The sequence below is a fragment of the Sardina pilchardus genome, chromosome 3 (assembly GCF_963854185.1).
Source record: "Sardina pilchardus chromosome 3, fSarPil1.1, whole genome shotgun sequence".
Classification (NCBI taxonomy): Eukaryota; Metazoa; Chordata; class Actinopteri; order Clupeiformes; family Clupeidae; genus Sardina; species Sardina pilchardus.
Genome location: NC_084996.1, coordinates 10,211,233 through 10,238,857, shown reverse-complemented (window position 1 = coordinate 10,238,857; position 27,625 = coordinate 10,211,233). Strand labels below are relative to the sequence as shown.

At 42.0% G+C, this 27,625-nt stretch overlaps 2 protein-coding genes across 2 annotated transcripts; one reads left to right on the top strand and one right to left on the bottom strand.

The window, feature by feature from the left end:
- The first annotated feature begins 975 nt into the window (after positions 1-975).
- cyth4a (cytohesin 4a) lies at positions 976-12,025 on the top strand. Its single transcript, XM_062531717.1, has 13 exons — positions 976-1,030; positions 2,000-2,085; positions 2,381-2,445; positions 3,687-3,753; positions 6,288-6,406; positions 7,068-7,148; positions 7,347-7,459; positions 7,837-7,985; positions 8,434-8,545; positions 8,998-9,074; positions 9,156-9,227; positions 9,626-9,774; positions 11,206-12,025. Exons 1-13 carry the CDS (start codon positions 991-993, stop codon positions 11,288-11,290), a joined length of 1,215 nt encoding a protein of 404 aa, XP_062387701.1. The 5' UTR covers positions 976-990; the 3' UTR covers positions 11,291-12,025.
- Positions 12,008-27,540, bottom strand: fam83fa (family with sequence similarity 83 member Fa). Its single transcript, XM_062531716.1, has 6 exons — positions 27,011-27,540; positions 20,766-20,933; positions 18,843-18,964; positions 17,436-18,691; positions 16,764-16,829; positions 12,008-14,874 (listed from the first exon to the last, which is right to left on the bottom strand). Exons 1-5 carry the CDS (start codon positions 27,476-27,478, stop codon positions 16,780-16,782), a joined length of 2,064 nt encoding a protein of 687 aa, XP_062387700.1. The 5' UTR covers positions 27,479-27,540; the 3' UTR covers positions 12,008-14,874; positions 16,764-16,779.
- Positions 27,541-27,625: the final 85 nt, after the last annotated feature.

Sequence of the window (27,625 nt, the reverse complement as noted above, 5' to 3'; positions counted from 1 at the left end):
CGTCTAGGGAGAATTCGGCCAGCTCTCGCCATGTTGGATACCAACATCAAATGACTCTATAGCGCAACCCTATGGGGCAGATATGTTATGTTCAAATAAATGGCTTCTTTTCACCATTATACTGTAACAGCCCAGGCATATGAATGCTATCATCAACGTTTGTTAATAAAAGGCTCTTACAGAAATATTGTTTTCCAACATGGACTATTCGATTCCCAATTCTCATAGGCTCTGGGCTAATGACCTAGGCTTGTCTTGTAAACTCAAGTAGACCTCTTGGCCTGCTTTAGGCCTACACGTTAGCATGCATACGCCTATCTGTGTCACCAATATACCAATTCTGACTCCATAGAAGAGAGAAAATCAATCTATGTCCTATGAACCCAACAAAGATGCATTATGATTATGAAACTATAGACATCAAAGACATTTACTAGCATATATTTACAAACACAAATGTAAAATGATTTTCACAATTTCACAAATCATGACACTTTTTATTCTGTGTGTGTGTGTGTGTGTGTGTGTGTGTGTGTGTGTGTGTGTGTGTGTGTGTGTGTGTGTGTGTGTGTGTGTGTAATACATTTGTATTATGTTAACCATCCATGCAATGAAAAGGGGCAGAGAGATACTGTAGATGTGGGAGATAAGTGAATGTAGGTCGAGTTTGATATGACCAGAAATGACCCCTCCCCCTGTAGCCTCCTGTAAGAAAGCCAATAGTTCACAATGGGTGAAATACACACAATTAAATCATAAAGGTGTCACTCTATTATGTGCTCCATCATGTAGGCTACATAAACGTACATCTTGCTAAAAAATATTTCCTAATACAAATAAACTGCACATCTACTAGCTCAGTATCACAAGGCGAATGACACACTCTCAGTTTGCTAGCATGAATTTTTTTCTCTCACTTTAGCATCTGAGAAGCCTTAACACAGATGCTCTCTTCCTGTTTCTAAGCAGTGCTTCTCCAGTTCGCTCAACATGGGGAGCCAGAGAAAGGACAGCTTCCTCTGGGGGAAAGGTAAGAGCTGTCTACTCTTTCTTGAGCTGGATATCGATTTGTATTGATAAAAAAAAATCGTAACCCAAACACATAGTATTGCATGTCATGTAGACATTTAATTGATGCCTTTAGATGTACAAGTAGTTGAATATGTTCAGTCCAGATACATAAGAAGCCCACAGGAGATGACCGGTGGGATCTGAGACAGTGTGACAACCATGTGTGCAGATTTACAGATACGATTATAATGTACGATATGTAGCATTATATTGCAATAGCTAGTTACTCTCTCAGAAAATGCTACTGAGATGTTCAGTTGTATCTGTGAGACCATGGCTTGGGATGAGGAGACCATCCAGCCAACCAGCTCAGGTGGTCAATGCACTAGGCCTACTTAGACAGAGAGAGAGAGAGAGAGAGAGAGAGAGAGAGAGAGAGAGAGAGAGATAGAAAGAGAGAGAGAGAGAAATAGACTTCAGCGTTTATTGAAGACCAGCAATTACTGTACACCAACATGATGTGGTAGGCCTATACTGATGGCTGGATGTCTTTTAGAACTGTACTGTGATGTGACCTAATAGCACTAAATTCTGACTAGGGTGGGGAGTGTGAAAGATGCTTAGGTCTCCAAGAAAGAGAAGTGTCAGGCAGTATGTATTTTAAGCTTGGTGTGAGAATTAATTTCTGAGAAGTCGTGGGAGCTGTGCTGGTTTGTGACCTCATGAGTGAATGTGCATCTGCATGTACTGTATGTATGTAGTTCAGATGTCTGTGTTACCTCTGTTTTGTCTTGTGATGTGAACCTAACTGTCTTGTTACTTTGAACTACATATTGGAGAGTGATATAGAAATAAAAACATATTATTATTATTGAGAATGTATAGACTCAATCTCACTTTCATGGATGTGTGTGTGTGTGTGTGTGTGTGTGTGTGTGTGTGTGTGTGTGTGTGTGTGTGTGTGTGTGTGTGTGTGTGTAATGTCAAGCTCCCTCTCTGGAGTTTTCGCCACATGAGAAGAAGCAGTTGGAAACCATGAGGATACACAAGAATGACATCATGGATGATATCCAGGTAGGCTACAGAGAATGGATGTTGGGTCAGGCTCTACAGTGTTACGGAATTATACTCGAGCTGCAAGAGTCTTGCATGTGCTGCACTTTCATTATGTGTGGTTGGTCACTATTTCAAAAGAATGCGTAGTACGTATTAAGAATGTGTCAACTGGAGAGAAGTTGACGTAGGTGAGCGTGTGCGTGTGTGTGTGTGTGTGTGTGTGCGTGTGTGTGTCTGTGTGTGATGACCAGCTGATAACAATTGCCAGACTCTGCTGGCTTCATTCAACTTTTGCATCACTTCCCTTTCGCAGAAACTGAGGCTGGAAATTGAGAACGTCATGAGTGAGATTGAGAACATGGCTTCTGACGAGGAGAAGTAAGAAAACTCTTGAGTTGGTTTTGTTTGCTGAGAGCGTGGTCAGTGTACAGCAAACCCTTTTCCTGTTCTCTTTTTCACTTACCTCTTGTTTTAAAATAAATTATCAAAAATGTATTCTCAACAATCATGAACACAAGTGAAAACGGACAGCACAGGTATTGAAATGTCTTGAAAAATCTTTTAATCTTACTTTTTAGAAAGTCTTGAGGCATAATAATGTAGAGCAGAGACACATTGTCAAGCGCTAGATGACATCTCATGTTGAAAAGTAGGACATGATCTGACAACACTATCCTTAAACCTGTAGTCTTAAAACTAGTCATCCTCCAAGTTAAAAAAAACAACAACAAAACCCCATCAGAATATCCAGTATCAGCTAGAACCCCCCTGGTTTGGCTCTTTTGTCTGTGCCGTCTGTCCCTGTGGACTCTTGGACACATCTGGACATTAGCGCACAGGCCTCCTAGCTCTCCTGACACATCTCCAGAGTGAGTCAGGCCGGGGGTGGCAGGATGTGTGGGTGTCGGTGTCGTCGGTGGCTTTCTACTCACTGATGCAAAAGGACCGCAGACAGAGTGACAGTTATCAGAGTGGGGAATTGCGCCATGTCAGTGACACGAGGGTGTCATGGAATGGCTTTTTAAAAATGGTGTGTTCATGAACTATTCCTCAGTCTGCTCATATCACCAAAGGGTGTTAAAGGAACACAGCAATTGTTTGGGAATGAAGCTTGCTTGCTGTCGACCAAAGAACTAGCTAAGATAACATACCTTTCTATTCTCTGTGGGTTTGATAACCCAGTCTGACAATGTTAGCATAATCCATTGGAAGTGGGTTAGAGGTGATGATACATGGGGTAACATTTGAGCAATGTTGCAGGGCAACCACATACCAGTTCCATTTATTTTGATTGGACGATCATGACAATTTGATTAAAGTTCTCCAGAAATATCAGTGGGAACATGCCACAAGATTAAAGAACATTGCCTATGGCAACATTGCACGTTAACACCTTTTCTTGAACTTCTTGTGATCTTGTTGTTTATGCACTTCATTGCTGTATTTATGCCAAGACGGGCATGATTGAATGAATGGATTAATGAATGAACAGCTTAAAACCAGTTTAAACACATCAATAGTTCGTGTTTTAAAAGTTAATTTGAAAATCAAAAGGAAACAATTCAGAAGTTTTTTTGTTGTTGTTTGCTGAACTGTTACATTCTCTCACACCGGTTTAGCAAATCAGCAGTGCGGACTAAGCGATTCCTTTGTGGAAAGAAGAAGTTCAACATGGATCCGAAAAAGGTGAGCTGATAAAAATCATAATTTCATGCAATTAAGCATCAGATTAATGAATGATGTGGATTATTTATGTGTTAAATGTGTCATTGTTACAGTATTTCAGTTGCATGCATCGTTGCCAAGTTGCATAGTTTCTAACGTCCATAGAGCACAGATACATTGTCCATGCTGGATGACATCTAATGTAGATTAGTAGGTACAAAATGACCTGGACATGGATCACTATAGGCATTTTTAGGATAAAGCAACAGAGTTGAACACAGGTGTATCATATACCTGTAGTGTGATTGTAAAGATAGGCTAGGTTAAGGCTTACTCATTTCACTCTCGTTCATTTGCACATCCGCACATTATGCAATAGGCTTTCACAAACTTAAATACAATGTTCACTGCTCCTTTGTCATGGTGTTCCTTTCCTATTTGTATCAAAACCTCACAAACCAATACCAGAGTAAGCAAGTAAGTAAGGCATTTTTAAACTATATAGCTGATCATTGTGTGCAGCCTTTTTATACTGTAGCTCTACAACAGCTCTACTGCAACCTTTTAGAAAAGTTGTGAGGTGATGATTTCAACCACCGAGGATGATTTAGGCTAAAGGAAGAGGGGGCGGAGTAGCTAACGAAAAAGAGACCCACATCCGGCTCTTTGAAGAATAGACGAGGCCTTTGCTCGCGTTTGGAAACCACACCATCTTATTTTCACTCTGCAGCAGACAATGCATTCGCTGCTCACTATTCAACACACCCTCACATAGCCAACTCTGGCACAGAGCCCTATGGAGTTCAGGTATTAGCTTACATTGTTTACCTAGCAACAGTAAACGATGAGTCACAGAGTTAACATGAATATGTTTTACCCAGAATCGTTCAGGAGATGAAAAGTATGATTCAGGCTCAAGTTGCATATAGGGAAGTTAATGAAGCAGACAATGCTTCCACACAGGGTGCATTTCATGCAGCGTTTATACGTCCTCCCTCGCTCCTCGATGCCTCGATCCTCACTGATCTACATAAAGAATGATGGGGGGGAAACAATGGGATAGTCTATCCAGTGTTAGTTATAGATCAGTGGGAACGCCCCTCGAGGATCGAGCATCGAGGATCGAGGAGGCATGTTGAGAGGCACCCATAGTGTAGTCACCGACTGATCGCTTTCAAGTCTTGTCACTGCTTGGTATGGTGGATGGCAGTGGACAGGATGCATCTGCTAACATGGCCTACAACTTCTCTTTTCTGTTTGACTCTGAGGCGGCACAGTGACAGGTGTTACTTTCTTAAGCATTTACTATTTATTTTTAAAGCACAATTTAGTCTTGTACGTGTGAGGACACATGTGCAGTGTTTGTGGTGAGTGTGGGTGTGACAGCATGTCAACTCGTCTGCCTGTATGCAGGCCAGAAGTGCATTTGTGAAGTAGGTCAAAAAAACGACACAGTCACTATTCTGCCGGTGATACAGTTCTATCAGAATCCAGAAATTTTGTTTGCAAATGTAACATTTTAGGCCATGTTAAAAAAAAAATTGAAACAAAATACCCTTCAGTTGCGATCAAAAGTGCTACAAATAAACAAACATGGAATTGTCAAGGAAGTCAAAGAAAAAAAAGGCAGATCTATTGTAGCCTGGCCCCGCCACCTAGGTCTCCTTTCAGGGAGATCTAGTCAGGAACACCATACTGTAGTTCATAAGCGTTTCCCGCAGACAAGAAAAATGTCAGGCCAATCAGTGAAGAGACTTCGAAACTTATAGACCCCTTCACGGTTTACGTCACAGAAAAAGTGTGGGGGTCAGAAAACTTTCCATCCCACTGAATTGTGTATGTGTGTGTGAATCTCCTGAAACGTCAAGAAAAATGCCTTCTTATACTCCTTTTTTTGTGTGTACAGTAAACTCACTGTGCTTGTCAACCAGATATGTCATGCTAATGAATCTCTGGCCACTCGCTAACGTCATCTACCCGTTCTGTTATCAGTTCAGGATCAGGCAAACAATCGCCATTAGCTATAATTGATTAAGGTATGGTTCATGGTCCTTGGGGGACAATGACAGAACATACCTTGACAGCTCAACCTGCAGGTCTACCTGCTCCATTTTTCTGACCAGCCATGCATGCACCCAACCTAAGCTCAGAATGTTTACAAATATTGAGGGGGTCTATAGGGATAGATAGCAATATAAACAGCAACACCTGCAAACATCAACAACATGCAGTTGGAAAAACGCACAAATGTACAGTACAGCAAAGGAAGACCCACATACATTGTTTCCTGACTGTTGATGATGTTTATTGTCAGTTTGTAAAGTTTAAGCAAAGCAGCAAGTAATGTTAGGAATCACTGATCAATGTGATCGGTAAGGCTGGATCAATGATTTCAAAGTTAGTAACCGCCATGGTGCAAGTTTTGAAATGAATTCCGACCGATTTTTCTAGGCTAGAGCGTTTGGCTTTTATCAAAGAATCTAGAACACAATAAAATGTTTATCATTTTTTAACTGAAAGTGTTTCTAAGCTGACCGGTGAGTGTCCCATTGCAGGGTATCCAGTATCTGGTGGATAATTGCCTATTGGAATGGACACCAGAGGCAGTGTCAGAATTCCTTTATAAAGAGGACGGCCTTAACAAGACTGCCATTGGCAATTTCCTTGGAGAGAGGTATGTAGTATTGACAAAGACTGATGATGGCAGCTTTCATCTATCTGATATAACTGTGGCGAAACATTGCCCTTAAAGCTTTCTAAAGAATGTAAAGACTCCATATATCCATATATCGTTTACAAAGTCTTACTACGCTACTTAATACACTAAGTAGACCTACAGTAGTGTTTTCTCCATGTATGTAATGATGACAGCAATTGCCAGTTTATGAATTCCATGGCTATTGATTGTACCACGTTCAAGAAGAGTAGCTGTGTGCACATTCCACCTTGCAGGTGCAGGACAAATGGAGAGTAACTATGGAAGAAAAAGTAATGTCCGCAACACTGATAATGCTCCCGGTTTAATATTGAAAAAAGTGCAACGTTTCGACCCTACTGAGTCTTCATCAGCCTTTTTGCCTGATGAAGACCCAGTAGGGTCGAAACGTAGCACTTTTTTCAATATTAAACCGGGAGCATTATCAGTGTTGCGGACATTACTTTTTCTTCCATATTGATTGTACCATTCACATCCCTCTGTCCAATTCCAGCTTCAAGTTACAAAATGAAAGGCTGAACAAACACTATAACTATGACTGTGAATGTGATGCCTCTTGATTTAGAGGGTTCTTATGTAAACATATTCGACCTTTTGTTGTTTTCTTCTTTCATCTCAGAGAAGACATGCATCTTAGGATCTTGAAAGCTTTTGTGGACCTTCATGAGTTTTCTGACCTGAATTTAGTGCAAGCACTGAGGTGAGACATTGTTATAGATGAACTGTTTATTTGAATTACAATCTATATCCTTTCTAATTTAAATGGATGTATTTTTTTTAGTATAATGGTCATGTATACTATTCTGTCACAGACACAGCTCTAATACTCCTTCAAGGGTTAAGCCTTGTCTGACCGTCTGCATTTTTACGTGACCATTACTCATTCTGAACATGGCAGGCAGTTCCTGTGGAGTTTCCGTCTTCCTGGCGAGGCCCAAAAGATTGACCGCATGATGGAGGCCTTCGCAACTCGCTACTGTGACTGCAATGCAGGCGTCTTTCAGTCCACAGGTACACACACTCTCTTTAATGACCCTATGACCTGACAGATTCAAACATAACGGAGCTGTTAATCCTACTTAAGGTCATATTTGGTGACCCTGAGGTTGAAGCTAAGAATTCTGGGTATTCTCATAGACTACTGCTGTGACGTATCCTCACCATTCATACTTCTTTTCGCAATATGTGGAGAGGGAAGTAGTCTTTGGTCACTATTACCCCACTTGTTGCTACACTTGTTGGGGCTTATGATGTGGCCTGTAGAACTACGGTTCATGACTCATACACATTTGATTTGGTGGAAACCAAGTGGCTAGCCCATGCTATACAGATACACACAATGTACAGTACACAGACCAACCTGTGGCATGTGTTTGTGTGCTGTGCAGACACCTGCTACATCCTGTCCTTTGCCATCATCATGCTGAACACCAGCCTGCACAACCCTAACGTGAAGGACAAGCCCAACCTGGAGCGCTTCATCAGCATGAACCGAGGCATCAACAACGGGGGCGACCTGCCCAGCGAGCTCCTCACGGTAGGGCTTTGAGCGTGGCCCCGCCACACGGCACCCCCAGGCCAATACTGTCCAGCCCCTCTGGCTATGCATTTCTCTTCAGAAGTATGATTATTGCCAAGAAAGATGACTATTCTATGGATTATGATCCTAAACTTACCAAAACACCTGTGAAGCACTTTCTACCTGTGAAGCACTTTGGGTCAACGGCTGTTGTTTTAAATGTGCTATATAAATAAAGTGACTTGACTTGACTTGACAAAACAGACAGCACAATGCAAACAGTCAATTGTTACAAAATGCAGATTCAGTGTCCACACACTTCAGCACACTTCACTGATATTTGCGTTGATATTTGTCTCTGGGCTGGAGACAGTTGATGCTGACAGCTTGATGTCTTAACAGTAAGAGTTTATATGCATGTCTAAACTAATGTTACAATTGTTATTCTGTTTTATTTCACACACAGAAACTGTTTGAGAGTATTCACAATGAACCATTCAAAATCCCTGAGGATGATGGCAATGATCTCACACACACATTCTTCAACCCAGACCGAGAGGGGTGGTTACTTAAAGAGGGTGAGCTCACTGTCGCCGCCTACAAAAAATAGCTGTCAATAGAACCTATACTTTACAGATTGCGGCTTCTGTTGCTGAAAACAGTGGCATCTTTACAAAATAGATCTAAACAAAAAGACAAAGCAAACTATGCAAATCATCTGCTATGTTTAATAAAAGGACACAAGGTACACAAGGACACAAATACAAGGTCAAATGCTTTGTGTTTATTCATTGTGATAGAGGCAATTTGGTAAATGGTGTCACCATTGTTAGTCTGTGTCGACTGGGACAAAAGAGTCTGACGACTCAGAAGACTCAACGTTTGAAACTTTAATTATGGTGCTGAATATCAAGTTTAGAGGCAACTTGTTACTGCTGCTTCAGTCTCTTGTTTTCTGTTAAGTCTTGATAAGAGTATACATAGCTCTGAGTGAAAATGAGATCATGCAGTAACCATTTTTCTCCTGCAGGGGGCAGAGTGAAGACGTGGAAGAGGAGGTGGTTCATTTTAACCGACAGCTGCCTCTATTACTTTCAGTACACTGCGGTGAGTACGGTCTCCCTCTGGCGTTTAAACAAGTGCTGATCATTTCTGAGGGGCTTATAATGATCTGTGTCACCTCTATAGGACAAAGAGCCCAAAGGGATCATTCCATTAGAGAATCTCTGCGTGCAGGAGGTAGAGGATCCTCATAAGCAGGTGACAGACCATTGGTTGATTGATTGATTCTTTGTTTAATTAATTAATTGATTGTTTGGTTTTACTTTATTGCTAAAATAGATATAATAGCCTGCCAACTAGGCTATTAGCTGCAGCTTATACATTGATTTAGCAAAATTTAAATTTAATACACAGGGCCAGTTAATATGGTATTACTGTAATATGGTTTTGTTTCTTTTAACTTGCGGCTTATACACCATGCGGATATTACAGGAAATTACTGAACGTGTCACCACATGCATTGAAAACACAGATGATACAGAAATATGGAACGTACTGTAGCTCAGGCCCTCCTTATTTCCATTGTGGCCTTCTTAGCGTAAGAGCACTTTGTTGGTGAGCGTGTGGTTTAGACTGGGGGTCTTGTGTGTTTCCAGTTCTGTCTGGAGCTGTTCAGCCCCCAGGGGAAAAAGATCAAGGCCTGCAAGACTGAGACAGACGGCAAAGTGGTCATGGGGAAGCACCAGTCCTACCGTATCAGCGCAGCCACTGCCGAGGAGAGGGACGAGTGGATCACGTCCATACGGTCAGAGCCATGACTATATGACACACACACTAACACACACACACACACACACACACACACATTTACTGTACACACACGTGCATACATGGTCACATGTAAGAGGTGTAAGATATTAGCGAGTCTATAATTGAATGTGTTTATTTTGCCTTTTGGGTTTGTTTACTTGTAAAACATCCCGTTTTTGTTTGGATTTCAATACTTCAATACTGTAGATTAAAGATCCATGGATGGCTGCGTGCCTACAGAGCAGGCTTGTGCAAAATTCAGAATTTAATTGAGAATGACTCCTACATTTTAATTCAATTATTGAATTTGAATTAAATTTGAATTGAGGTCAAAAGCAAGATGTAGAGTTGAAATTCAATGAAATTCGAAGAAATTCATTGACATAATTTAAGGGTAGTGTTATGCAATGCAGTTTGACAATATATGTATATTAACAATGAGGTTTCACAATATACTGTATGTCAGATATGATATCAACAAACAAATAACTTATAATTGAAAACTAACCAATTACATTTCCTAGGTAGCCTTCCCAAAACTGAATGTACTGTATGTATGACACATTCAACACATTCTTCCTGTCGAATTGTTTTGAATTGCCATGAATTGAATTCCACTTCCTGTCATTCCAATTCCAATTTCTGTGGGGCGGGCCCAATTCAATTGAAATCCCAATTCATGAATTGAATGGAGGCCCATTCTAAAATTCGGAATTTGTTCACAAGCCTGCTACAGAGCCACAACATGAGAGCAAAATCAAATTATTCACTTCCGTAACTTGGTGGTCATATTACTGTAAAGGAGAAATCCAAAAATGTTTCTCATAGATCTCTCACATTTCTCAAGGTCACCGACTACTGTCTTACTGAGTAGGCTAATGAAAAAAAAACCCTGAAGACAAACAGTTAGCTTGAGACGCTGCAGCCAACAGCTAAAGTAGCCATGCAGACAGCTCTACACTCTGGGGGCATAGACATTGGAGGTAGTAAACATGTTCCCAGAGTGTAGCGCTGTACCTGCCTGGAAGCTTTAGCTCGACCGTGCTTGACAACTTGCAACTCAAGCAAGAACTCTGTGACCTCAAGAAATGGAGACCTACATGTATGTGAAAAATCGTCAGGTTTCTCAATTTTTAAGAATCTCTACAGGGCATTTTGCCTGTGGGCACTGACGTAACTCTATGATGTGTTTTGCTTGTCTGCTAGTTGAGACACAGCTGCGATATATGACAGGAATGTTGATGACCGTATATCCTACTACTCCGACTGAGTTATTTTATAAATTGAGACTGGACAAACATGCACTCTCTTCACAGCATGTAACTTCTCAAGTGTTTCAGTCTTTGCTTTTATTCACCTCAATATCCATCATACCCAGAAACGTGTTTGCTACCAGCAATCTGAACTAGTTCTCTTTCTCTTGCAGGGCCAGTATTACTAAGGATCCCTTCTATGACTTGGTGTCAGCACGCAAAAGAAAGCTCGCCAGCAATGTGGAAACCCACGACTGAAAACCTCAAGACCGAAGAGCCCTACTCGCTTCGAGGTCACCGTGCGGGGACCTCTTGAGCTGTTGATGTTTGTAGATTATGAGCCACAGGTGTCAAAACCTTGTCTGAGCTTGAAGAAGTGCCTCCAGAAGACAGCCATGATGCTATTTTAGCCTCCAGCTGAGAGGACAGAGGTACTGAAATTGATGGTCAGCATTAGAGGTGATAGAAGTGGTGTGATGTTTCACAGGTCTCACCCTCACGATTTACCACCTCAATGGTTCTCACCGTTGCTTGTTGTGAATAGAAGCTAAATTGGGATGATCTTACAGACATACACAGCTCTCATAATGTACTGGTCTTGGAACAGTCAGTTATGAAAAGAGTTCTGACTGACCGACGCCTTCTATGCCAAAGCTACAATTTATATCGATTTATATACTGAGTGATATCATAGAATGCTAAGAATGTTAATTTATTTGATCATTTTTGGAAGCTGCAAAAGTTGATCTTTTTTTTGAAGGATTTTACCTTGGTACCTTAAAACATGTTTTCAATGGGAATAATGTCAAATAATTGTATAAAAATGTCAAATATTTTCAAGACTGTATAAAAGTTTTTTAATCATCTTTTCCAGTAAGCAATGTATGTAAATAAGCTGTTTACAAAGGGTGTTGTAACATATGTCCACAAAAGTGTCATTCATTTTTGTACATAATTATTGGTTTATTTAATAAATAGATATAAATGACCACAGTATTGTTTGAAGCCATGCGTCTGAACTGATACATTATGTATTATTTCTCAGCATTCAATAACGGGCACATCCTGCCCTGTAACTACAGTAGAATCCTCTGCCAATGAAGCCACATGCCATGTCTAAGTGTAACAGAGTAGACAGCAACAAAAATCTTATCATACTTTAAAAAAATGAGACTAAACACAATGAACAATAACATTTTGTTACGCTACTTCAGTCCATAGAAATTAAACATTGGGGTACAATTAATGGGCAAACATGCTACCTAACCACTAAGGACGCTGTAGTGCAAGTACTGTAAGCTACAGTAGCTCATATGCAGAATAGCATACAGGAGTAACAGAGGAGAGGTGACCAGCAGAGGAGGCTGCAGTCAGATGATAACAAATGACTGACTGAACCAAGTCTAGAGCTGCTTAATGAACACACACACACACACACACACACACTGTTCTAGAAAAACATATTCCTGAACTCTTCAACTTGAACTCAGCGTTCAGAGTCAACTTTTTGAAAAATTCTTTTTTTCTCAGTTCTTTCTTTCTTGCCTGCCATATGCATACATTGCATGTTGTGTGTGTGTGTGTGTGTGTGTGTTTGTGTGTGTGCGTGTGTGTGTGTGTGTGTACGTGTGTACGTGGACTGCAGTACGAAGCAAACGCGAGTGCCAGAGAGAGGCGGGCTGAATCTGCGGTGAGTGTGCTTGAGCTCTTGTCTTCCTGTGTTCGTGTGTCACTTCCTCCCCTCATCCTGCTAGGGTCTCTATTCCTGTCAGCATGAAGAAAGGTGGTGGGCCGGGGCCGGGCCGGGTGGGGTGGGGGGGGGGGGGGGGGGGGGTCTTGAAAAGATTTGCTGAAACTCTGCACCCTCCAAACAGAGTGAGCCGTGGGTGATTGTGGGGGGAAAAAAGATAAAAAGAAAAAAGAAAAGAAAATCTTGCCTGCAGACACAAGCTACTCCTCACATGCAGAGACAGGCTGCACTGACATGCAATTCTACCAAAACTCTCAAGGAGTAGACCGAAATAGTAGCAGGCTGTGTTTTTTACACAGGGAGGGTGTAGATTACTTCTTTATGTTTTTGCTGTTTCATATGGATTTCCCCTGCACTCGAGGCTCTGTTTCTTTGTAAGTGTGTCATGGTGATGTCTATCAGGCTATCAGTACATTCTGCTGAATAAGTGTGTGCTAGGGCAACAGCAATCTTTCATACATCAGGTGAGAGGAGGTCATCCTCACCAAACAAGGGTGGGAAGGAGAATGCTGCTGCCACCCAGTCAGGATAAACAATACACACTCACTCACACACTCACACACACACTCACTCACACACTCACTCACACACACACACACACACACACACACACACACACACACACACTCACTCACACACTCACTCACACACACACACACACACACACACACACACACACACACACACACACACACACACACACACACACACACACACACACACACACACACACACACACACACACACACACACACACACTGTCCTCCTGCTGATGGTCACAGAGATCTCTAATCCCATCAGCTATGTATGGTCAGCTTCTTACGGTATATTATGATCTTATTATGAATTTTGTTGTTGTCTGCAGTCTTTTTTACCGCTTTTAATACCTACAAATTGACAAATCGACTGACTGGAATAACAGCTTTTTCAAGTATTTCTTTCATAATAATGTCTGGAAGAGATAAACAAATAAACAAATAAATATTCTCTATAAAACAAATGCACTTACTAAGGTGGAAATAAGATTTAGAGAAAAATGCATTATGACTAAAAAACATTAAAAAATAAAGAAATAAAAAAGAAAACAAAAACACACAATTTAACAGTGCACAAAAAAGCCAGCAAGTACTATCTTTGCTAACTGACACGGCTAAATTAGCACGAGTTCGTCGAGAGCATGTTCTTTACATCCAGGACTCTACAACAATTTACACCTACATACAAACAGCCTTCTAAAGGCTTTAAACCCATGGCAAACTCGCCTGGGGTGTATTTCAGGCAAGTGGTTAAGTGACCGATCTGGGCAAGTTAAGACAGAAGGAGTAAACCTCCCAATAGAAGGGCCCTTTGACTTTGTTTAGTTTGGAGACTGAAGCCAGGGTATTATGTTGCCAGGTTTACAACTTCCTCTTGGTCACATCACCTAGGTTTGCCACTAAACCACCTACTTGGAATCATGGCCTGGAGTTTCAAGGACTTTAGCCACAAAACCCAGTGTGGTATACCTGTTTAGTCATGACCTGTCTTAAAGCCACAGACTGTAATTCTAGTCCAATACGTTTTTAGCCACATTTGTCCGAATTTCAACCCTCTAGCTTTCCACTCTTTGTGCGTTCTCATGGTGTTCACAGTCTAGACTCTTTATACGTGAAAACAAACACAGTGGCTCGGACTGATAATAGATCGATAAACAATTTCAGCCAATGCTGCAACAACGTTGCTTAAAAAAAAGCAGGGAAGGAAGAGGTACAATTTGATTGGCTGTTGAGATCAAATATTAACAGCCTTTTGCTGAGATGGCACTCTGCCTTTAATGCGCATGGTGCCATTTAAAAGCACTCACTCACTCTTTAAAAGCCTCAGAACATTTATCGCGTCGATCTCAGTCCATTCACCGCTGTGAGGTAGCAGGCTTCAGAGTGGCCTGCTGTGAGCGGTCACTGGGAAGTGATCAAAAGGTCAAAGGGCATCCACAGCGCCGCCCTCCCTAACCCGAGGGAGCAGTGGGGGCTGCAGCTTTGCGTTGAGGGCCTTCGCGCAGTCATGTCGAAAAATGGACGGATTACAACAAACAAACAGATTGACACCGTCCCTGCAAAGAGAAAGAGAGACAAAGAGTGAGATTTCTGTCTTACAACAGAGGGTCTATTAGATTCACAGGAAATAGGCACTTCTAATGTGAATACCACTTCCTGCAACTGCTATTAATATCATATAGTACCTACTGTAGAGGTGTGGTCCACCACCAAGTGAAGTGAGCAAGAAAAAAATTGATAGCTGTCAAGGTGTAACTTTTCATTAGCAAGTGCACATTTTTTTTCGGTTTTGCTTGGCAGTTTCCTTAGACAGCATTCACACTGACACGTTTTACCTCCAAAATGTGAATATTGCGAAGTTATTCCTAAACATGAGTGGTGGAAATTGATCATGTACATGTTGTTGCTATAATATGCTACGTTTCATGCGCAACGTCCACATGCGTGGACAGTAACTTTAACTCTGTTTTCTACTTATTTATCATGTTGATATACACCAATCCACTTCAGGGCAGTTTTAGTAGGTCCTTGGCAATATATTAACAATATGTATCATCTTATATTTGGAATATTGACTGCTTGATGACATCATCAATTCAACATGAGTGACAGTAATGGCCATATGCTGAATGCTCCAGGCATATCTGTAAAAAGCTAGTACTCAAGAAGGCAAAATCATGTAAAAAAAAATATTATGCTGTACAGGAGAGTGTGTTGAACAACTCTATGTTTTCAGAAATTAAATCGGATGTAAAATAGAGTTTGTAGACCCTAAAAAGCAACTGTCCACGTATGTGGACGTTGCGCAACAGAGGAGTTAAATGGCCAAAAATTAGATTTTGTAACTAGGACTTTTTTTTCTCTTTTTTTTTTTCAAATATGATTTTAATTGCTTTAAATTACAAAGAAACAAACATTTGGTAAACATATTTATAAATAATGACCTAATTACATGTGGTAATGCCAAGGTGGTATGGTAATATGGGGGTAGTAGAGGGTTGGGTGGGTAGTAGAGGGGTGGGTATGAGAGTACTAGAGGTGTGGGTGGATTAGTAGTAGAGGGGTGGGTAGTATGGATGTAGTAGAGGGGTGGTTGGGTAGTGGTGGTAGTAGAGGTGGGTAATATGGGGGTAGTAGAGGGGTGGGTGAGGGTCGGTGAGCAATAATGGGGGTAGTAGAGGGGTTGGGCGGGTAGTATGGAGGTAGTAGAGAGGTGGGTGGGTAGTATGGGGGTAGTAGAGGGCTGGGTGGGTAGTATGGAGGAAGTAGAGGGCCACAGTTTCCACATTTTCTGTCATTACATTTTATCCTTTTTTACCCCTTTGTTGCGCACTGTCCACATACGTGGACAATAACATAACTTCTATATAAAAGCATATTTTTTCATAATGCGTGCATGAAAGGGTTAAATGCCAAAAATAAGAGGTGGGTAAAACTATGAATTCTGTGATCTCGGTGAGGTCTCAGACTTTCAAAAAAGGAATTCAGAGCGTGTTTGATGATGGTGGTTATTGTCTAAATTTCAGGGGTGGATTAAACTGCGTTTACTTGCGTTTAGCGTTTAGTTATAAAATCGCAACCTCAAAAGCGCCTCAAGTTTCATAAGCCTTGCTATTTTCTGCTTGTGCCCCGCTTTTATAAAATCAAGGCGCGTTGCAACAGTCAGTCACAGCGTTCAAAAAGGAAACAATTGAATTCGAGCACCTGAAGGTGCACATTAACTCACAAGAAATTGTGGTATACAGTATGGTGTCAATGACACATTGTGTTAACTGGGGCATGTCAGGGGAACCACAAATATTTGGCTACATTTGATTAAACTAGGACAACCATGAAATCCATTACTCGCTTTAAAGCAATGCTGGTCTATTCTACAGGAGTGAATACAACGAGCACAAAATAACACAGTCGAGCAGCTAACACAATGCAATTAGTATTATGTCACCTTGAGTATTCTGAGCTTAGGACTGAATGCAGTTCTTCTTGTGGTGCTTCCTATGGCCTTTGTAGCCTGTGGGATTATACAGATGACAAAGAGACATGAGTCATATTCATTTGAGACACAGCTTCATAACTTTCACAATCATTTTAACCTTTATACCGTATGCCTTCCCTTACAGAAATGGCATGTTTCTGGTTGCCACAAATTTGCAGCAAGGTCATATTTTCACATGCACAGTAGGATTCTGGCAAACAGTTGCAGTTAACTTTTGGCAATGTTGCAGCAAATTTGCAGCAATAGTACTATGCAAATTAGGTTTGTCACCAGAAGTTCACTGGAACACTAGCAAACTTCTGTCAATATTTCATGTTTCTCACAAATCACCTGCAAGTTTGCAGCAAATCTGCAGCAAACATTTAATTTTTGTACTGGGAGGAGGAGAACACTAGCTCATAACATTTCTGACGATCCATAGTCAGTTTCACACATAAAATTCTAATGTTATAAAAATCATATAATTATATAAATATATTATAAAATTAGAATTATAGCCATTATAAAACTGACAAACTGATGAAACAAAAAAAAACCTTCAAATGGGTTGACAGTATACTGTATATTGATATTATAGAACGTATGTTGTTATGTTTCTTTTATAAGTTTAATAGTACTCACCATCTTCATCACCAATGTTAAGGGACTGAAGAGACAAACTCCTTTGACCGAGTTTGGAGGACTTTTTGTGATTAAACTTCAACAGGGATGGTTTGGCATGAATGTCAAAGGTGTCCTCGTCCTCTTCTATGCCATTAGACACTGCGGCACTAGGGACATGATGGTGGCCATTTACTTTTCTCTTCATGTCTGCTGTGCTGTGATCCATTGGCGTAGCATCTCTGCGTGGAACGGGGTTTTTATAGTTGGTAACATGATTAGGTCTAGCATAACTGCCTTGATTGAGGGTTTCAGTGTCTGTGTGGCAATTGGCCAATCTGGCCTCTACTCTAAGATGGGGGGGGTTGGTGTCTATGTGGTTAGTGGCTGGCTTTGCATTCCAGTTGTGATTGTGTTCTAACATTTTGCTATCCTTGTACGGAGTTTTCGCATCTGTAATGTGATTGGCTGGGTTACTGTCCTTGATCAGGCTGGCGATTCTCTCCCCTGTCTTGTGATTGGCTACATGGTTGGTTGTGACTGTGACTTGGTCCTGATTTACATGGGCAGCTTGAGCTTCTGTGTTATGATTGGCTGTCTTTGTGTCTTTGCTGACGCTGTCTGCTTGAGTATGAGGAGAACTTCCCATCTTGTTCTTGAGGAACTGTCTGAACGAGCTGCGTTGCTTCTTCCCTCCGAATGGGGAAGTCACGCTCGGCTCCGTCCTTCCCTCCTCCTCCATGGGTCTCGAGGAAGTGGGCGGTGGCGGCGCGGAGTCCTTGTCCAGATGCTCGTCGCTGGCCATGTTGGCCTGCTGGAACTTCTTCTGGAGGGCCTTCACCGCCATCGTGTCCACCTCCACAGAGTCCTTGATGGAGGACAGGTCCTGGAGGGACCCCGTGAAAAGGGAACCCCCGAGGCTGTTGCCCACCACCAGCGAGTACTTGGGGTTGTGGTACTTGTGCATGGGCACCTTGAAATTGGCCGGCTTCGAGTCCCCGACGGCCACCTGGAAGCGAGAGGTGGACATCGTGGAAGCCTGGGAGCGCACCGACGCTGCTGCCGCCGCCACTGCCGCCACTGCCGCCACTTCCTCCGCTGTGGACTTGCATTTGGGCGCGGCCACCGGGGGCTTGTTGATGTGGAACTCGTGGTACAGGTCCACGTCCTGGGACGCGGCGTACAGCTCGCGGAAGTCTCCGTCGTAGAAGTCCACCACGTGGCCCGTCATGACGGTGATCATGTTGCGGTCCATGCGAGCGGAACTCCACGTGAAGCTGCGCACACACACACGCACACACACACACACACACACACACATACACACACAATAGAAGGGATGAATTATGTAATATGCCTGGGAGGAAGTGGTGACAGAGAGAACAGATGACAAAGGACGAGGAGGAGGAGGGGGTGATGAAGACTGACCTGTAGGAGCCGAACATGACTTTCTCTCCGTCCACCAGCATGTACTTGGAGCACAGGGAGCCTGGGAGTTTGCCTGAGGACAGAGGGAAGCCAAAGCCCTGCAGCGTCCTCACCCGCAGATTCTGAGAGAGAGAAAGAGAGAGATAAAGAGAGAGAGAAAGAGAGAGAGAAGGAGAGAGAAGGAGAGAGAGATGAGAGAGAGAGAGAGAGGCAGAGAGAGAGAAGAAGAGAGAGATGAGAGACAGAAAGAGAGAGAGAGAGGGAGAGAAAGTGTGGGAGATAAGGAGTTGGAATGAGTGGGAGAAGGAGAAAACGAGAATTATGCTGTTTTAATAGCAATGTCTGAGTCACTGATTAATCATGACTTGGCTGTTATGCTTTCATGCTTCTCCTCTCTCGCCCTCCTCTTGGACACACACACACACACACACACACACACACACACACACACACACACACACACACACACACACACACACACACACACACACACACACACACACACACACACACACACACACGGATGCAGTTTTGGCTCTTCTGTAAGGGCATACTGCATTGCAACCCTTTTGACAAAAATCAACACCATCAAATGGCAACTAGGTCAGTGTGAAAACAGTCAGCGTCATAACATTACCATCACCAGGTACCAGTTCTGTGTATTAAAGCAAACACAAAAGGTTAAAGTGGCGCTGTTTTATTGACTGACTGGCACTGTTTATGTAGGTGTGTCACCACACAAAGGGAGTGAGTGAGTGAGCAAGCAAGAAGGGGCCTAAACCAGGGACCTTTGGAGGATGTGCCAAGCTATGAATCGCCGTGCAACACCTATAATGCCGTATAATCTCCCTGACCTTTTCTTTCTAAACCCACACACACAAGGCACACCCTTGCAACATCACTGGTGGCAACACACCAGTACAAGTGAGAGCGGAAAGACTCCTAAAGAAGATGTTCCTAAAGCTTCATAAAAATGTGACAAGTTCAGATTGGGGGTGGGGGTGGGGGGTTGGGGGAAGAGAGAGCTCAAAAAAGTCAGTAGTGAGGCAGAGCTCATTTGAGGACGAGTTTTTTTGCGAGCGGCACACGCAGCTTTCCCCTCCGCGCACCTGAGAGGGAGAGAGCTCCGGTTACTCTCGTCTTATTGTTCTCAGACTTTCTCAAATACCTCCCTTCAGCAACCCACAAAGAGCCAATGTTGCCATCATTTTTTTTTCAGTTCCACAGGCACCATGTTGTTAGTTGTGAGAAAGCTAAGTAGGGCAGATAGTAGGGATGTCATGAAGTCATTTTTATAGACGGTTAAAGCAACAGAAACAAGTATGAGAATATACAGGATTATGCTTTATGATATTGGATGTATCTTAAAGTTTAAAGTTCAATCTAGGTGTCATCAACGAACATTAATATGATGGTTAATGTTGAAAGTATATTCATCGATATTAACTCAATTAACTAGCACATAAGTCATATTTGTTGTAAAATTGTAAACAAGCCATAAACAAACTAAAGCATTTCTCATTTATTATTGATTTTGGATTGTGGAATGCTCTCTACAGAAGCACGGTTTCACCAGTTCACCAGGCTATCATTAAAAAGTGCAGTTTTTCAACATCACTGGCTACCACTTACAAGCTTCTACAAGTGATCACGCTCACATGCTCTATCTTGCAGATTTATGGAACAATTTGACTCTGTAGTCAAGCCTGTCTGAGACTGCCTGTCTTCATGTCAATGCCATCTCTCTTTCAACAAGCAGAGGGAAGCCAGTAAACAACCCAGTTAGACAAGCCAATCCCCTCAGGGCTACCAGGAAAGGACAACCAACCAACTAAATGGGTTCACTGTCCATTTGCCCACATCTCCCAGACACAAAGAGGTATTTAAAAGCAGCACGTTAGGGATCAGGTGTGGGTGACCTACCCGCAGGGCGAGGGCAGAGAGGGACAGACGACCCATCATGTCCAGAAAGTCTGGCAGCCCCTGGGCCTCCAGCAGGATGTAGACGGCCACTCCGCGTCGTGCCCCCGCATCCACCAGGTCCTGCAGGATCAGCAGGTCCGTCAGGTGGTCCATCACCACAGCCACCACCTACTCAGCAAACATGGGGAGAGAGCGGTGAGCGAGGAGGGAACTCGATGTGCTGGAGATTAGTCACTGAATTGAATAAGCACTATTCCATATAGCAAGACAAATAGTATCTCCCCTTGGAGAGTAAACATCGAAAGCTTCACTGTGACATGTCTAAGCGTTGATCTATAGATAATAATGCAATTGAGGTTTGGCATTTGAAACTACATATGTTCTTCACAGAACGCCAGGGGAATGACTCCCTCAGCTTGCCTGCAGGTGAATCCATTGCCGCAAACAATCGTGAATCTGAAAGCAGTTTGTATGTGTCACATGTGTGATATACTTCAGTGCACTTTTACCCATTTACACTCATAATATAACTTCCTAATATATTACGCATGTTTTGCTTGGTTTTGGTGAAACTCATCAGACCATCAAATGTTACTTATGCAACATGTGATGACTAATACGTTCTGTCGCAGAAACCCAGAACAGCTGTGGCTCACTTATCATTTTAAAGTACATAGAACGCGCTCAACTCACGAAATATTTACGCTGACTGGGTGCTTGTGCCCATACGGAATAAATCAAAGAAAGCGAGAGTACAGCACTCCTAGTCATGTATAACTTTATTTATCTTTTTTCTTGCCTGTGACCAGACGTTTCGGGGTTCTCCCTTCTTCAGTGTCACGACACTTACACTTCACTTATCATTTTGCCTTTTACAGAGGTAGCCTATCAGTGATCTCGGCCTCTGGAAGTTACCTCCTGGCCTCATCCTCATCCCCACTACACAACTAATCTATGTCCTGTTAAAGGTTTCGTCTGATTAAGGGGAGTTCTTCTTTGATACCGACACCATGTGCTTACTCGGGCAGGTTAATTCATTGATTTACACCACAAAGCGGACAGTCCTTTGCTAATACTAATGCTACTTTTATACAGTATTTAAGTAACAGAGGAGTTTTCTTGAACAACTAGCGAGATAACTACGTACATGGTTTGCAGGAAAGTGTGAAATTCCAAGAATATAGCACAATTGTCTTTGGCTCGCTAACTAGTGTTTACTAGCAAAACAGGAGATTATATTCTGGAGAAGCTTCTCTCACACCTTTGCCTGTCCTGGACCACAAAACTACATACTGTATGCAGCGTAAATCTGGTGGATTAAACTATTCCATGACCATATAATGATGCACTGATGAACCGTGCAGTTCCCTGCAGTCAACAGGCAATAAAACAGAAACTTAGAATGTACTGCACTGTAAAAACAAAACAAAAAAAGAGAGAGAGAGAGAGAGAGAGAGAGAGAGAGAGAGAGAGAGAGAGAGAGAGAGAGAGAGCGCACAAATGTTTTCGGGAACTCAGGCTGAGTTCTACATGTCCACTTGACCCACTTGTATTCCAGTTATCTATCCGGTGATCCTGTTCCTCCTTTATGGGGTTACCGAACCTAAGGAGCACGTATGTAACCGAGGACAATGTTCTCTGTGTATCTGTGTCTCTCATATGCAGTGGCACTACTTCACTTCAGACAAAGCTATATGTAAATGAGGAACATACTGTAAGACTTTACTTTAAGAAAGTGCTGGACCTTTTATAGTCCTAACAATGATGGGAATTAAACAAGCCTTCTTTGCAATGAAATACAGGCTACTGCTGAGGAAACTATTTCTGAAGATCTCTGTTCTGTACAATCTTTCAGAGGAAAAACTGTATATAAATGACACAGTACGCAGCACATGGCACAATTGCTGTTGGGAGCTGGAGTTCAAATAACTACAGTAACTATATAGGGAATGCTCTAATGTTATCAATAAAAACTCACAATTTAACACAGTACTACACATAACATAGCATACATGTTAAAGTGTGTCATTAAATGGTCATAACTCTATATGAAATCTCACAAACTCATCAAACTGCAGCTGAACTGATAGCAGTGAATGTCAAGGGCAGCAGATGGACTTGTGTGATACACACTCTGTACCAAAACAGATCTGGATGTTGAGAAAATAATTTAAGCATGTTATCTCTGTAGTAAGATCCAAATACTAATCTTGCACTACACACACACACACACACACACACACACACACACACACACACACACACACACACACACACACACACACACACACACACACACACACACACACACACACACACACACACACACACACACACACACACACACACACACACACACACACACACAGACTAACGCCCCCACCCACCTTATTGTTAAATCTGAGTATCTGACCTCTATTTTTCAATCATACATGAAAAAAAAGGAAAACTGTCCAACACCGCAAAAAGCCACACTGCTGTTGACACTATCAGTATCCACCCTCTACAGCCATATCAGTATAACTATCATATTCCGGAGAAGCCATATCAAAAGTCTTTTGAAGAAAGATAACAGCGGAGTCTACATGCAGTCTTCTAACATCGAACTTAGCTCTGCAAACACACATGCAGAAAAAAATGTTTTGCAAACAAAAATTCACCAGTCTATTTCCCAGGGTCCAGGTTCTCCAAAACCTGGAGAACCTGGAGTCCAGTAACTATGGGCAGAAATTAGCCATTTTTGCTACAACTTGGAACAATTAGAACTTGGATCTAATAATGTTCTTATGTGCTCTCTCCCTATTGAAATAAATGACAATTATAATTACAATTTAAAGACAATATGAGCATTTCAGGATATTTGTTCACGATATGAAACTGTAGACTGTATACTGTCGAATTATGCAAAAACGTGAAACTCAACACCTGGAAGTTTGTTTCTTGTGGATTTTCTCAAAACAGAGGGAGGAGCTGAGAACGATGACATTGAGGTTGTGCGCTAGTTTGAGCATGTCACGTCACAACCAAACATTAGCGATTGGTTATGGCAGATCCAACAGTTTTAAACATCAACAGAGTATCACTATCCGCAGTCAAGGAAGTTCACGCTTCACAATGGAAAGTGGCCAGACTCTCTGTACATTATAAATGTACGATAATATGGTAGGACCAGGCTACATAACTGGATAACCTACGCCATTCTGAACCTCAGATTAAAATCATTTTCAGTTCAAATAACTTGAACCTCAAGTACCTGCTGATGGTTATTTGCTGAGGTGTGTGCATAAGACTGATATGACACTGTTAAAACAATGACATCACACCTGTCATGATCAAGAAGGTTTATGAATGTTCACGACTGCTGTAATTCAGCTTAAGCGTCATTTGTTCAAATACATTATTAATAATTAGGGAATCCATGGTATGTATATGGCAGGTTATGTCACTGTCATAATAAAGACATCCCAAGATGTCAACTTGACATCAAAAATGAAAAGAGCCAAATAAATTCAAAGTGTTGTTGCTGTTGTTGTTGATGATGATGAATGACACGTTCACAAATGCTTAAGGTTATGATGGTGTCATGTCTGTCTTATGTACACCCCTTCAAATAAAGTGTTGCTCAATAGTCGACTGTTGGCTGTTTTGCATATCAGTACACAGGCCGTTTCTTTCAAAGGAGGCCACCTGATTGAGGAAATAATTCCCAAGCTTCACTTTCCTGCTCAATACTTTTTCACCAGCAGCATGAGCTTGTGCAATACTGCATGTGTGTACACTGAATATAAGGTAAACCACAATGGTCACACTCTCATTTCATAGTGTAACATCTTGTCCGCCAGACGCCCACCTGAAGCCCACCTGTGAAGTCGTCTGCAGACATTGGTTGAAATGAGACCAAGGGCTTTATACTCTAACACTAAATTTGTGTGTAACATTTCATGGCCAGGCAGGCCCCATGGTTATAACCTATAACCCTGCTACACAAAGCCACAGTGAGTCTCTCATCACAGTACTGTACATACAGGTTTTGGTATGACTATTAAAATGGCTTAGATTCAGCACCTGCAAAGCAGTTGCAAAAATGCTAATAGTCGTTTTGGGTCTACATGGTTGCCAAGACAGGTGACATCTTGGATCTATAGTCTGTACAGAGAGCAACAGAACAAAACTGAAAAAAAGTTGAAAGTATGTTATTAAATGTCATTAAAAATGTTGGAGCCAGAACAAAGCAGAGAAAGGAGCAAAATATGTTAGATATGCTCTATTAACAAAGACGTGCCCCGAGAGTCAAGTTATTGTAACTGCTAGGTGTGTGCACAAAGTCTCAAAAGCCTCTGTTGCAAACAGAACCAGGAAAGCCTCAAGTCACAACACCGTGTAAGGTGTGAGCCAAAGTGGAAAAACAAGTTCTCACAAAATGCTCAAGTGATTCTGACAGTTTCAATTAACTATCACGATGTATAGTGAAACAGAAAACAGCAGGCTATCGGTGTGGGGGCGGTGTGTGTGTGTGTGTGTGTGTGGGAGTGAGTGAGTGTGCACCCTCGAGCAGTTGCAAGCTCTCCCAGGAAGAAATGTGGAAACCACCATTTACCGTTTGTCAATGACTGGAGGACATTGGAAGTGAGAATCATTCATCCCTCGCGTCATCAAAAACGTATGACAATGACAAGAGGGTGGTGACAGATGCAGTGAGCCACAGCAATTAAATCCTGCTGTCCATGTGCATTAGTGGCTGTGTTCAACGAGGCCTCTGTCTTAACCCTCTGGTCTGATTACAGTTCTAACTTTACATGATACAAATAGAGATTAGTTAGACCCACTCATTTGATCCAAACTGTTCATAGACAGTATAAGAGTACAGCAGGCCATGTCATTAGGCTGCAAAGTTGCTTGAACATTTACTACAACAGCGTTGTTTAAATAGAGGCTGAATATAGCGTGTAGATATCCAAATATCTGTCTTTAGATAAACAAAGAATGTTCCGCGATAGTTTTATTGTTGGGAGCTTATTGAAAGTGCTAGTTGGGGCTGATAGAGAGAGAAAGCCTCAGTGAAAGTGATAGCCTTTTGCTTGTGAGGAAAGAGTGGGGGAGGCGGGGGAGATGCCTTACAGCCACGAAGGCCTAGCATGCTTTTGTGCCAGACAGTGTGTGTGTGTGTGTGTGTGTGTTTGAGAGAGAGAGAGAAAAAAATGGAGAGAGAGAGAGAGAGCAGGAGAGAAATAACCTGTTCTGATGAATGATGCAACTTGACATTTAAGACACTATAAGTTAACATCTCACGAAGTCTCAGACTTCATACTCAAGTGTGATTCACAGACGTGTAAAGGCACGTTTGCACCCTGCTCGCCTTTGTCCCACACGAGATCCCACTTGCGCGAAAGTCTCCTCTGTGAAAACGTGCCTTTTTCTGATTCAGCAATTTACTTACCAATTTCAACCACAGGATAAGATACTAAGAAACAACATTCTCTCAAAAGATTGCGTTCCACAATTGAAGGAAAGGTCACCTAAGTCGTAAAGTGGTTTCAAACAGGTAAAAAAATGACACGCATTCAAGTCATAAACAACTTCTAGAGCACTACCAAAAACTACAAAGCGTCATCCGTTTTTATGATGGATATTAATACATTAAGTTATAACTATAAGTCTATAACATTGAGGCCTTGGTATCCACATTAGCCAGACTACACATATGAAGTCTGTATCTTTCTGCGTCTACTTTTGATGTTAGGGACTGATTATCAATGTATACTTGAATTTAGACACGGCCATCAAGGCCTTTATGAATGCAATTTTTTTAATTGCTTTGTCTAGAGCGTGGCAGAGCATACAGCGAGTATCGACGCAGAGGTAAGCTAAACATGCCCTGCATCACATGATAAACTGTAAGCAGAGATGGCCAACTAGGTCACCAAAAACCACAATCTTTATTACAGACAGGCTCGAACTCGTTATTAACAACGTGAGCATGAGTGATGCGCACTAAAACATTCAGATCTTGTTCAGTAGCCCTATCACGTAAAAAGGGAAAGAATGAAACAATGAAAATAAAAAAACGTAAAGCGCAGGTCTAAAAAACAACTGATCCTATTTAACTTCATAAGATATTGGTAAATAGCATTCACATCATGAAATCGAAGAAGACTAAGAACTGTTTTGAAAGGCAAAATCATGTTCCAAGAATCCTACCAAATACAAATAGACTGCCCTCCCAAATACCGTAATGTTGCAAATACCTTGGTGGACTCTTGAATAAGTCTCCGAACCACTTCTTTGATATGAGGGCTTTTATCTTTAGGGGGGTGAGTGTACACTGACGCCCGTGTCACCCCTTTATAGTATCCACTGTTCGGCCATCCGATATCCAACGAGGGGACTTCTGCATCAGAGAGCTGGGGCCAGTACGTGGAATGGACACCAGAATCCGCGTTGGAGTTGGTTGGTGACTTATTGTCACACATCTCTGCATCGCTCTCCACTTCATATTCCCTGAAAGTATTTCGAAAGCAGCTAATTTCCCGAGCAGACAGAAAGTCTTTAATGTTGTCCTCCTTAAGTCGCAATTTAAACGCCTCATCGCCGTTTTTCAATAACTGCTCTAGCGCGGCCCTCTGCTCTTCGCTGTAGTAAAACTCCGGCTTGAACTCCGGTATCTTTTCATTTACATGGTCATCGTCCAAACACTTAAGCTGGGACTCGGCCATAGCAGCAGTCCTCTAGGCTTATAATAAAACGGATACTCTCCCGCACCCGGAAGCTCAACGCTCACCTCGTACCTGTTTGAAGCAGGTGTGCTAGTGACATGGATATTTAGATGCGAGGCGAGGGGAGGAGTTAATGGAAGTATTTTT